Source organism: Macaca thibetana, chromosome 3 (assembly GCF_024542745.1).
Source record: "Macaca thibetana thibetana isolate TM-01 chromosome 3, ASM2454274v1, whole genome shotgun sequence".
NCBI lineage: Eukaryota > Metazoa > Chordata > Mammalia > Primates > Cercopithecidae > Macaca > Macaca thibetana.
In genome coordinates this window covers 95625828-95638436 of record NC_065580.1, presented here as the reverse complement: position 1 = coordinate 95638436, position 12609 = coordinate 95625828, and the positions used below count along the sequence as shown (strand labels likewise).

The 12609-nt window shown below is 46.1% G+C and overlaps 1 protein-coding gene across 2 annotated transcripts; it reads right to left on the bottom strand.

Moving 5' to 3' along the window:
* Positions 1-272: 272 nt before the first annotated feature.
* On the bottom strand, positions 273-12521 carry LOC126951388 (uncharacterized). 2 transcript variants are annotated; one of them, XM_050785469.1, is made up of 5 exons: positions 12455-12521; positions 11551-11614; positions 7006-7111; positions 4619-4777; positions 273-1027 (listed from the first exon to the last, which is right to left on the bottom strand). In XM_050785469.1, the coding sequence occupies exons 1-5, from the start codon at positions 12518-12520 to the stop codon at positions 856-858; spliced, it is 567 nt and encodes a 188-aa protein (XP_050641426.1). In that variant the 5' UTR covers position 12521; the 3' UTR covers positions 273-855. The 2 variants fall into 2 exon arrangements, with proteins under 2 accessions (XP_050641426.1, XP_050641427.1); XM_050785470.1 differs by having other exon boundaries at positions 4619-4774.
* Positions 12522-12609: the final 88 nt, after the last annotated feature.

Genomic DNA, 12609 nt, shown 5'->3' with positions numbered 1-12609 from the left:
TAAATTCCAAGGGCCCCACGATATTACAGATCTGAAAAGGAAAATGCAATCTACAACTGCAAAAGCAACGATGTCTATCTGTACTTCAACACCTGTTCCACCAATTAAAGTGCTGACTTCTCGCTGTGATCCCACCTGACTTTGCCAGTTTGAAAGTGGATCAAAAATTGTTAGAGAAACATTCAAAGCAAAATCAGTATATCTGGCAAAAACAACTCATTAAAGTGTGTCTTATCTTAAGATCAGGATAAATAGGTTTTTGGAAGGTGGGGTTTATATTAATATCAACAGTTATCTTATCACAGGAGCTCCAAGCGGGGTTCCTGTCCTGACCACAGCCCCTCCAGACACAGAACAGGCCAACACCCCCACCTAGACCTGGAGGCCATGAAGGGGCCCATGTCCAGCTCCAGGGGAAAGAACATGTATGTGGCGATCTTCCGTCACAGCTTGGCTGAGTGTTCAAATCACTGCAGAAACAGGAAAAAGGCAGAGAAGAGGAAAGAAGAACAGAAATGTCACTGGAGACTTCAGGGGCTTCCTTCAATAACATGTGTCTGTGTATCTCATTGTATTTTATGGAATTGCCTTTTAGCTACATCTAGAATTACAGATTCCATAACAATGATAACCCATACAAGTCCTCTTTTACAGGGTTCCAGTCAAGGCTTCAAATGATGGAATTGTTCCGTGATAACACCAAGGGTACAAAAAGTAATTTCACAGCAAACCCAGCAAAGCATAGACAAGCAAAGATCCACGACCCGTAGCAGAATAAATAAAGAATTTGTTTCTTTCACCAGACAGAAGACAGTCTTTTGCCTAGATCAGGAGTCACGCATTCCAGGCAGTGAGCTAGGAATGGGTGCTTTCCACATTTAAAGAGTTGTAAAATGAAACAAAGAACATGCAACAGAGATTGTGTGATCGCATGTGGCCCGTGGAGCCTGGTATCTTCACAGTCTGGGCCTTTAGACAAAGAGCTTGCCAACTCCTGGACTGGATCTGAATGCTGAGGGCCTTCGTTCTAAAATAAAAGAACAACGTAAAATCTGAGGTGGGAGTAGCTGGAGGAATTTGGGTAGAAGTAATAAAAACGTCACAACCACTCCCTCACAACCACTCCCCTCCCCTAGAAGAGTAGCTCACATCCTACTTTCACTGTAAGACCACTGCTTTTGTTTACCACAGCACAGAGAGAAGGACAATTCACTCACACCCTCTTGTTTCCTCTGTGTTCTTGCTGACTTGCTGCAATTATAAAAAATGTTGGCCAGGCGTGGTGGCTCACGCCTGTAATCCCAGCACTTTGGGAGGCCGAGGCGGGCAGATCACCGGAAGTCAGGAGTTCAAGACCAGCCTGGCCAACATGGCGAAACCCCATCTCTAATAAAACAAAAATTAGCCAGGCATGGTGGTGCACGTCTGCAATTCCAGCTACTCAGGAGGCTGAGGCAGAAAAATCGCTTGAACCCAGGAGGCAAAGGTTGCAGTGAGCCAGATCGCGCCACTGTACTCCAGCATGGGTGAAAGAGTGAGACTGTGTCTCAAAAAACAACAACAACAAACAAAAAAAAAAACTCTGCACATCAAACCAAACCAAGAGGCTGCAAGTTGTACTATGGGCTAAAAATCGAGTCTGCCACTAGAGTTGGCTTTCTGGAAAACCAACTATTTTGAGATAGGAACAGGCTACGATGGGCAGTTTCTTCATGTTGAGCTGATCCGTGGACTCCTGGTAGTTATGGCAATCACTGTGCTTGATCTTGGCACTGCTGCCCTAGTACTCTGGTCTGGTGAATCTACAAGGTGTTTTAAAAAGATAGGAGTGGTAAGGGAGATGTGAGAGACAGGAAAAAGTGAGGAAAGGGGTATTTTATCTCTTTCAATAGGTTGATTTTTCCTACCAAAAACACCCACATATAACTATGAATGGTTACAATTTCACAATGAAAAAAAGAGAAATGTTTCCACCTTTGCTGCCTATCTCTTTAGAGAATATTGATCATAAATGTTTTGTTTCAGGGAAAGAGCTGGGGAAATGATAATAATGTTCTAAGTACCACATGACCCAGCAGTCAAATTTGAGCCAGAAAAATGAAAACTAATGTTCACACAAAAACTGTCCACAAATGTGTACCACGGTGTTACTCATAATCATCACAGAACTGGAAACAACCTCATTTCTTCCCATGGATGAATAAAGAAACTGTGGAACATCTGTACCATGGAACACAAGTCAGCAGCGAAAAGGAAGAAACTACTGACCGCAGCCGCACCCTGGATGCATCCTCAGAGAGTTATCATGAGCAAGAAAAGCCAACCCAAAGGGCTCCCTGTTGTATGATTCAGTTGACATGACATTCTGGAAATGTCAGGTTTATGGAAATGGAGAAGGAGTCCCCAATGGCTGGGGTTACAGAGCGAGTGGTGAGGAAGGAGGTGATGAAGATGCTGGGTACTTTCTGCATGAATATCTCTGTATCCCGGCTAGGGCGCCACACCACAGCACCGCAGGATGTCACCATCAGGGAACCAGGACAAGGGGCAGCAGATTGCTTCTTACAACTGTATGTGAATCTATAATGATCTCAACATGAGCAGTTTAATGTAGAGAGACGAGAGGTCTGGGAAAGGTAATTTCCTGACGGTGCAGAGGCAAGAAGTAGGAGGGCTATGTTAGAAGTGCATCTGGCACAGGTGGCAGCTGCCACCAACAAAACCCACGGAACAGATGATTCAACAAAGCACACATCAAATTTTAAAGCTGAAACACTAGCAAAAATCTCAATCTTTTCACAGCCAGGTATGGAAAGCCTTTGTTTATGGTTTGGAAATTCTGCCATCTCACCTAGGGCAAGATGAAAAGACCCCCGGGCAAAGTGGCACCTGTTTCCTTGCTAGCTTTGGGATCTGTTCTCCACAAGACTCAAAAGGAGCCTTTGCTTGTAATACAAAGTGAGGAAGGGCGCGCTCTCCCTCTCCTCCACCTTCCCAGGAGCCAGCACCATGCCAGGTCTCTCCTAACAACACAGGCTTCCTACACATTGTAGTTTGTGAAGTGCGGTTTCTCCTTCATGGCCTACTGTTTTAGGAATGCTTTTTTTTTTTTTTTTTTTTTTTGAGACGGAGTCTCACTCTGTTGCCCAGGCTGGCATGCAGTGGCACAGTCTCGGTTCACTGCAACCCCCACCTCCCAGGTTCAAGTGATTCTCCTGCCTCAGCCTCCCGAGTAGCTGGGATTACAGGTGCCTGCCACCACACCTGGCTAACTTTTTGTATTTTTAGTAGAAGCAGGGTTTCGCCATGTTGGCCAGGCTTGTCTCGAACTCCTGACCTCGTGATCCACCTGCCTCGGCCTCCAAAAGCACTGGGATTACAGGAGTGAGCCACCGTGCCTGGCCAACACTTTCACTTTATTGGAATTTATGATGAAGTTTAATTTAGTTGCAAAGGCCTTCTTTAAGAAGGTTTTGGTTTCCATCGTTTATTTACTAGTTTTCTGAATTTAGAACGTGATACCCCATTTTATTATGTGGACTTAGTGTTACAAAGTTGATGCTTTCAAAATTCTAAACATGCAAACTTTTGGCAGGGCACAGTGGCTCATGCCTGTAATACCAGCATTTGGGGAGGCTATGTTGAAAGGATCACTTGAGCTCAGAAGTTCAAGGCCAGCCTGAGCAATGTGGCAAGACTCTATCTCGACCAAAAACAAAGAAAAACTTTTTTAATCACAAAATTATCTGGGCATGGTGGCACACACCTGTGGTCCCAACTACTGGGGAGGCTGAGGCAAGAGGATGGTGTGAGCCCAAGAGATTGAGGCTGCAGTGAGCTATGATCATGCCACTGCACTCCAGCCTGTGCAACAGAGCAAGACCCTATCTCAAAAAATAAAATAAACATGCAACTTTGGTCCTGTTGACTATGCAGCCAGACAGAAACCAAAAGCTTATACCTCTTCTAAGGAATACTTCCACTCAACAAGGACTCTTCTGTATTACCTTTAATTAATGCAAATAAAACAAGGACTATAAAACACTAGACAAAGTTTAGGAAGGTTTTCTGCTCCTTTTACAATTGTATGCTACGGCTACTTAAATACATTAAAAAAAAAAAAAAAAAAAAAGCTTCCTAAATCTTATTACTTATCCCAAATAAAGCAGTAAATGAACAATTTCAAAAATGGCCCTAAGCACAGAACATCACAACTAAGTTTTAATCACGTGTAGGGAAGGCTGTGGACCACAGGGAGAGAGCTGGACGTTTCTCAGCTCACACTCCAGGGTCGGTGTCTACTACAAAGGCTAAAGGAGCATCCAGTTTGGCCCTCAACTCATTTACATGAGGAGGTTGGAATATCAGCTGCTGACAGCAACATCCGGCACTGTGCAAAACTGGGGAACAGAAATATCAGCTGCTGACAGCAACATCCGGCACTGTGCAAAACTGGCCAAAACAGAAGACAAACTGGCCAACCCAGGCTAGTGCTGCATCTTTGCTCAGGCTCTGTCCTGGGCATGTAAAAGAAAAGCCCTCTTTTGGTTCTGATCAAGTACAGCCTTCCCGCCAGGAAGACGAGCCCCTTCCATGTGGGTGCAGGCAGGCTTCTCACCTTCGAGGCAGTCCATGATTGTGGTGATTCCCAGACACGTGGCTTTCCTTGTTCGCCATGCTGCCCTTGCTCCCTGGGCTCAGGGGCCAGAATGGGGTGGAACAGCTGGGCAGATCCAAGCTGATGTCCCAGAAGGGGTCTATGGTAGTGGAGACACTGCTGGAAGCAAAGAGAGGGAACAATGCCTGTGAGGACTGATGCCCTTCCAGCTCCAGAGGCATCCTGGGGAGGAGGCTGCGCCCACACCCCTTCCCCATAGTGCCCTTTGTCTCAGGGACACTTGGGACTTAGGATCAAGAGCAGCAGTGCTCATACCCGACCTGTCTTGGCTCCCAAGGTGGCCCTGGGGAGGGATGTGTGTGAACCCTGAAGCCAAGGGCTGCTCCTCAAGCAAGGGCTTCCCAGCCTGGAGACCATCATAGTCACTAAAGGGCTTTGGAAGAGGATAAACTCATGGGCCCCATCAGAGGCTCTGAATCCACCGGTCTATTTTACAGCTGCATCTGGAACCTGGGGCCTGCGATCTAGGTGACACTGGAGACTTCCTTGCACACTTCACAGAGAGTGTGCTCCAGCCAGGCTGGACTTTTTTTCTTTCTTTTTTTTTTTTTTTTTTTTTTTGATAGAGTCTCACTCCATCACCCAGGCTGGAGTGCAGTGGTGCCATCTTGACTCACTGCAGCCTCCGCCTCGTGGGTACAAGTGATTCTTCTGCCTCAGCCTCCCGAGTAGCTGGGATTACAGGTGCCCGCCACCATGCCCGGCTAATTTTTTGTATTTTTAGTAAAGACGGGGTTTCACCATGTTGGCCAAGCTAGTCTTGAACTCCTGACCTCAAGTGATAGGCCTGCCTTGGCCTCCCAAAGTGCTGGGATTACAGGCGTGAGCCACTGCGTCCAGCCCCCAGCTGGACATTTTTTTTTTTATACTTTAAGTTCTAGGGTACATGTGCACAATATGCAGGTTTGTTACATATGTGTACATGTGCCTTGTTGGTGTGCTGCACCCATTAACTCACCATTCACATTAGGTATATCTCCTAATGCTATCCCTCCCCCCACCCCCTCCCCACAATAGGACCCGGTGTGTGATGCTCCCCTTCCTGTGTCCAAGTGATCTCATTGTTCAATTCCCACCTATGAGTGAGAACATGCGGTATTCGGTTTTCTGTTCTTGTGATAGTTTGCTGAGAATGATGGTTTCCAGCTGCATCCATGTCCCTACAAAGGACACAAACTCATCCTTTTTTATGGCTGCATAGTATTCCATGGTGTATATGTGCCACGTTTTCCAGCTGGACATTTAATGCTGCATTTCACAAGGCCAGTTCCTTGCTAGAGATTTATTTGACAACACTAAAAACAAAAACTCACAGACTGGGAAATTTGCTCTCGATATTTATACAAGATTTAAATCTGAGACAATTTCCTGCTGACGGAATTCAGTAGTTGAGGGTCAGCAAGGAGGTCTAAACTGCTCAGAGCAAACTCGGTTCCTAATGCTTAGAGCCAAGGCCTCTAACGGTCTATGCTCCTTACAGAAAATTGCATCCGTGACACAGCCAGCAGTGGCCTTTCCCGTTTTTCACTGGTCTTATGCAGATTGCAGGTGGCAATCCATTATGGGTTCTGAAATCGTTTTAGTGGATCATGTCCAGGGTTTTTAAAACTTCAACTGCAGTAAAGAACAGAGCCAGGCACCGTGACGCACACCTGTAGTCCCAGCTACTTGGGAGGCTGAGGTGAGAGGATTGCTTGAGCCCAGGGGTTCAAGGCCAGCCTGGGCAACGTAAGACCCCATGGCTAAAAATAAAACAAAACCCAGCAGCGTGCACTAAGGTTGGTTGAGAGGGTTCCTCTAATCTAACAAAACAGTAGATTGTTCCTGCACTCAATGCTTGGAGTTGTAAGCAAAGACCACACCTCAAAAGAATTAGGGCCGCTACATAGAGAAAATGGAACAGGAAACCATAAAATAATGAGAACTAACACACTTCAAAGCACATATGTAAATAATCTGCCATACGTGATCCACCCCTTCTTGAAGGGGGTTATTTTCTGTTTGTTTGTTTCCTGGTCAAGGACTAAAAGAAGAGAAATGTTGGGGGAAGCTTCCAAGAACATACTACCGGCTGTGGACAACACCAAGACCTCCACACAGAGGTCTCACATCCCACCGGGACACCCGCCCCAGGATCTCCCCAACAGGAGGCACCTCTACCCCATGACCTTCGCTCTCAGGGTGTCTGTTAACCATTTCTCTTGTAGCCTCCTTAAAGACCTCTCAGAGCACACACAGTTCTGGAGACTGGCAGCTCTAGAGACTGGGAGATGTCAGCACAGCCCCGGAGGGTTTCAACGCCACGAAGCACACGGCCTGTCACTTACTGGCAGACTTGGCAGGTGACGTCCAACTGCAGCCCACCAGTGAAGATCTGATCTATGACGCAGCTGCAGTGTTTGGGGTTGTTGGCCTTCTTCCTGTTGTCGTCACCTGGGGACAGAGCACGGCTCTGGGATTAACGTCTGTGTGCTCCAAAGATGGGGAGTCTCCAAGGGAAGAGCACGTTCACCCAGCAGAGACCCGAGGAACCCTGGGCCGATGCTTTAAAGGGCCACATGAGGCCGGGCGTGGTGGCTCTCGCCTGTAATCCCAGCACTTTGGGAGGCCAAGGCGGGCGGATCATGAGGTCAAGAGATCGCGACCATCCTGGCCAACATGGTGAAACCCTGTCTCTACTAAAAATACAAAAATTAGCTGGGCGTGATGGCACGTGCCTGTGGTCCCACCTACTCAGGAGGTTGAGGCAGGAGAATCGCTTGAACCTGGGAGGCAGAGGCTGCAGTGAGCCAAGATCGCACCACTGCACTCCAGCCTGGTGACAGAGCGAGACTCTGTCTCAAAACAAAACAAAAAAGCCACGTGAGGACACTCCTCATTTCAGCAGAGGGTCTCCTCATTATTTTAACGTGATGAGAAATCACAGCACTTGGATTTGTAATGTTTCTTTTTCTCATTCCCTAAGAAGAGACACACAGCTTCAATCTTGCCAAGAAAGCCCTCATAATACCCAAATGACTGAGTATAGGGTAACTGAGCACCTTTTTCATATAGAGAATGATTGAGTCAATATTTTTCTGGTAAGACAGCTAAACATATGGTGGGCCAGGTACACCCAAGGAAGCCCCTACAACCTCCCTCCCTGACTAGGTGTCACGGTGCCCTGAGTGCAGAATGCGACACCGCAGGATGCTCTGGAACTGTCCTCATCAGCTGGAGCCCCCGGGGGACAGCATGTCTTCCTGTTAGTTGCATCTGGAAGTGCCATGCCCACCCTCTCTATCCAATACACGTTTAATTCATATCTGTGTGTGTGGGTAAGTGAAGAAGAAACTTAAGTAGTGGAACTTAATACCTAATGTGGAATACATATTCTACATAACTTCACTCAACTAGACAGTAGGGATAGTGCATGGGGCCGTGTGTTTATAGGTCACAGTTCAAAGATGTTGAATCATGACAGAGGAAGAGAGACTGATCACTGAGTCTTCTGAGCAGAGGTTTAAGATTAGAAAGAAAAATGCTACCCAGAAGGAACTCAAATTCATGGGACAAAATGTTAGAATATCCATGTAGGAAGATGCAAAGAAAGATAAATGGAAAGATGCCATGGAGGTCACAAGGACAAACAACTGCATGTAACCAAGGGCACATGGCCAGGTCACCTTGCTAAAGGGTTTCGACGATCATGTTTCTAAATGGAAGAATCTTACATTTCTTTTCAGACATTTCCAAGGGGATGAAATCAGAAGCACAAGAATCTTGGTTAGGAGACTGTGGACCGCTACAGCAAGAGTGCTGGCCCCAGTCAAGCACTTACCTCACTGATTACAACTGTCCACGGCTCCATGTCCCCATAGACTGTAGGTGCTAGGACAACCCCTGATGCATTCTAGGTAACTGGTAACTGTTTACTAAATAGCACATTTTATAAATGTGTGCATCAACGTCACTTCAGTGTTCACTACTAAATGACCACCTCGTTCCTTAGCTACTCAAGCCAAAAATAATAATAATATTATTATTGTTTTTCACATAGTAAATTTTTTATTGGAGGGGGAGAACATCTAAAATTTACATTCTTAGAAAAATTTTAGTATGCAACACAATATTTTGAATTATAATCCTTGTGCTGCACATTATATTTCTAGGCCTATTTAATCGATCATAGTTGGCACGACTACAACCATAAAGACTGTTGAGATTACAATGCTCTTTACAAATAACTCTATTCAAGAAAAAAATTGAAATGACACCCACAAAAAAAGCTGATTGCATTTTTATAATAAACAACAATGAAAGAAAGATAATATGTTTTGAGAAGAATTTAAAGTACTGAACTTAGGTTAAATTATTTAATACAAAAAAGTATTAAAGTGTCACCCTCATTTGTAATTTAAAGCCAGCAGAATATACATACTTCTAATTGTCATCCTACTAAGAAGATACATATACTGAAATCAACAAAGTTTTAAGTTCTTCAGTTTTTAAAGATGCATAGTTTAACATTACTGAGACACTTTCCAACACATCTTCTAAGCAAGGCACCAGACTCCAAATTTTTTTTTTCACTTAAAAAATATTCACTGGGCTGGGTGCACGACTCACGCCTGTAATCCCAGCACTTTGGGAGGCCGAGGCGGATGGATCACCTAAGATCAGGAGTCTGAGACCAGCCTAGCCAACGTGGCAAAAACCCATCCGTGGCAAAAACCCATCTCTACTAAAAATACAGAAAATTAGCCAGGCGTGGTGGCGAGTGCCCGCAATCCCAACTACTTGGGAGGCTGAGGCAGGAGAAGTGCTTGAACCAGGGAGGCAGAGGTGGCAGTGAGCCGAGATCATACCACTGCACTCCAGCCTGGGCGACGGAAACTCTGTTTCAAAAAAAAAAAAATCATTTTACTAGTCTCTTCATTCATTTTACTGGTCTCTATAACAGATTTGAAGGAAAGTTTATAGACTGTAAGTCATGCTTTCTGTTATTATCTACCTCCTACTTATTCTTTACCTGAAGGTGAAATGTCTAACTGTGACTTGGAACTGTCGTCGACCCACAGTATTCTAAGCATATATTATTTTCATTACCAAATTTCATCTTCCCAGCCTGAAGGACTACTAGCAAACTGAGGTGGTGACAAGATTGACATGTGAGAAGTCAAAAGAAGGCAATCTGAGGTTACTGACCCTCTGGCCATGTTATACCTAAGAAGTCAGTCACTTGAGCATCCCTGGGTAGGAGGCTACTGTGTGTTGTTGAGGTCACATCCACATCACCTGCTGGCTGAGATGGAATGAGTTAAATCACAAAAGTTAAGAGTAAAGAGTGTTGGTCAAACAAATAGACCTAATCCTGATATCCCTGAGAATTTCAGATGGAGAAGCATTTTCAAAGAAAACAATTGTTTCACAATGATCTGGACAATGAATTTTTCTTGCCTGTAAATTTTATTTGAAAAATGATAAGGATAAAAATAATTACATTTTTCTTCCTTTTACACTTATTTGACCTAAAATAAAATTTCAAAACCCCTAGAACCTGGAGGCTATCACCACATATCCTGATCATTTAACCTGGAGTTGACATACCTTCTCTGGTGTCACCACCATCCATGTACATACATGGCTAATGATGCATCTTCATCATATGCCTCTGATTAAATCTATCATGCTCAGTTACTCCTCCCAGGAAGAATCAAGCCACAGGAAAATAGGACTAAGGCTGAGGATGAGAAAAGGGTGAAGTATGGAAAGTACTGGAAGACTGGGGACATGAAGTGGGCTGGGGAGACAAGGAATTTAATGGGAGATCCTGAACACACAGGAGCAGAAAAGGGGCAAAAGCTTACAATGAACTACCAGAAATTGGAGGGGAAATAAAGATGTCAAAGATAAAAGCCAATTTCACCTAATGCACAACTGTCTCCAGCAAGATCTACTCCTCCAGGCTTAGTGGGCAGTAACTATTGGAAGGTTGGCAGAGATGCGGGAACTAAGAAATAAACCAAGACTACAAAATTACCACTGTGCCTACTTCAATACACCTTTCTTCCCCCACTCCAGGTAACACTCACATAGAAAGCACAGCACAAAATGAATGCTCACTGGTTGGTTAGTAAAAAGTTGTAAAGTAGGCAGATAATGGGAAAGGCACCATCGTACTGTTACCAAGCAAAGGAGGCTGGCTGCCCGAGGCACTGGAAGTCAATACTGTAACACTGGGTTTTTGATAAAATAAAAACTGTTATTGCATGTCAACCAACAAAGAAATAGGAAGTCCAGCTCAAATCTGTCTCCCTGTGCTGGCGTTAGGGCAATTATTAGAAATGGTTTTGAGTGTGGATTCCGGGATTAGCAGGTGCGTGGTGGAAGGAAAGAGGAAGTCTGGGAAGTCCTTGGGCATGTGCTCCTGTCTCTTCATGCTACCTAAGGGTTCCACCTGCAAATTCAGTGAGGAGTTAGTATGAAACATGCCATAGAAATTCAGCTGTAAGGTCAGCAAGCTGGGTCTGTGCAGACTCTAGATGGCCTTATAGGTTCCAATGGATTTCAGCCAGTTTTATTAACCTACAAGCCCAGGCATTTCAGCATTTCAGCAATTTGTTTATTTTATCTGCCATCCTGTAAACTCAAGAATTTCTATGACTGTTTTCTTTAACTCTTTGGCACACAGTTTCAACACCCTTCTTCTCAGAGGTTGTCATTCTCACCCTCACCTTCTGGTTCTTGCAGGCTCAGTTCTAGCCTCCCACATTGTATTAGTTTTTTCTCACAATGCTATAAAGAACTGCCCAAGACTGGGTAATTTATAAAGGAAAGAGGTTTAGTTGACTCACAATCTCACGTGACTGGGGAGGCCTCAGGAAACTTACAATCATGGCAGAAGGCCAAGGAGAAGCAGTCACCTTCTTCACAAGGCGGCAGAAAGGAGAAGTGCTAAGAGAAGGGGAAAGAGCACCTTATAAAACCATCAGATCTCGTGAGAATTCACTCACTATTGCGAGAACAACATGGGGGAAGCTGCCCCCATGATCCAATTACTTCCACCTGGTCTCTCCTTTGACATGCGGGGATTATGGGGATTACAATTCAAGATGAGATTTGGGTAGGGACACAAAGCCTTACCATATCACACATATCATACATAGAGCCTATCCTCCCCACATCCCATTCCTTGATGGGGTGTGGGGGACAAGTGGGGAGGGGGGTGACATCCCTGTTCTCAGCCATCACAGGAAGTCATGACCCTGTAGGTGCAGAGACGTGGCTCACATTTGTATCTTTTGGGGAAAACTGAGATAATCAAGGTGGGGCTAGGGTCTGGGGACGAGGCAAGTAAAGGACTTTGCCACGTCCGCACCCACCAGGCAAGGAGCAGAGGCTCTGTTAGGGCGCCATGCCAGGGGCTGCAGTTTCAAAATCCTGCAGACTCCACCCTCTATCTGGCCGCACTGTCCTCAATCCTGCGAGGTGACCTGGGGAGGGAGGACAGGTCGCATGCTCCGACCTCACCAGGGACTCCACTGGACCGGAGTTCTTCCTCCGCCCAGTCCACATGAGAACACTCCGTGGCCGCCGGGAGACAGCTTCAGACCTGGAAGCCCTGGAAAAAGAAACTGATATAGCCATCGCCGCTGCCGCTAGAGGGCGCCTGGGGGCGAGGCGCGGGTGGGGCCAGGCGGTGTCCTACAGGAGGCAGGGCGGCGAGCCGAGAGGGGCGGGGCAAGGGACCGGGAGGCGGGGCCAGCGGCCGCAAGGCGGAAGAGACCCTCTCACCTCCGACACCGCGCCTCTCGCTGTCTTCACTCTCAGTACCTCTTCGCGTTCTTGCCAGTGCCGCATCGCTGGGCTGGCTGCCTCCGAGGTCTCTAAGAGCCGCCTACCGCGCCCCGCCCGCCACCCGGCAGCCCCCAGCCCCTCAAGGACGCATC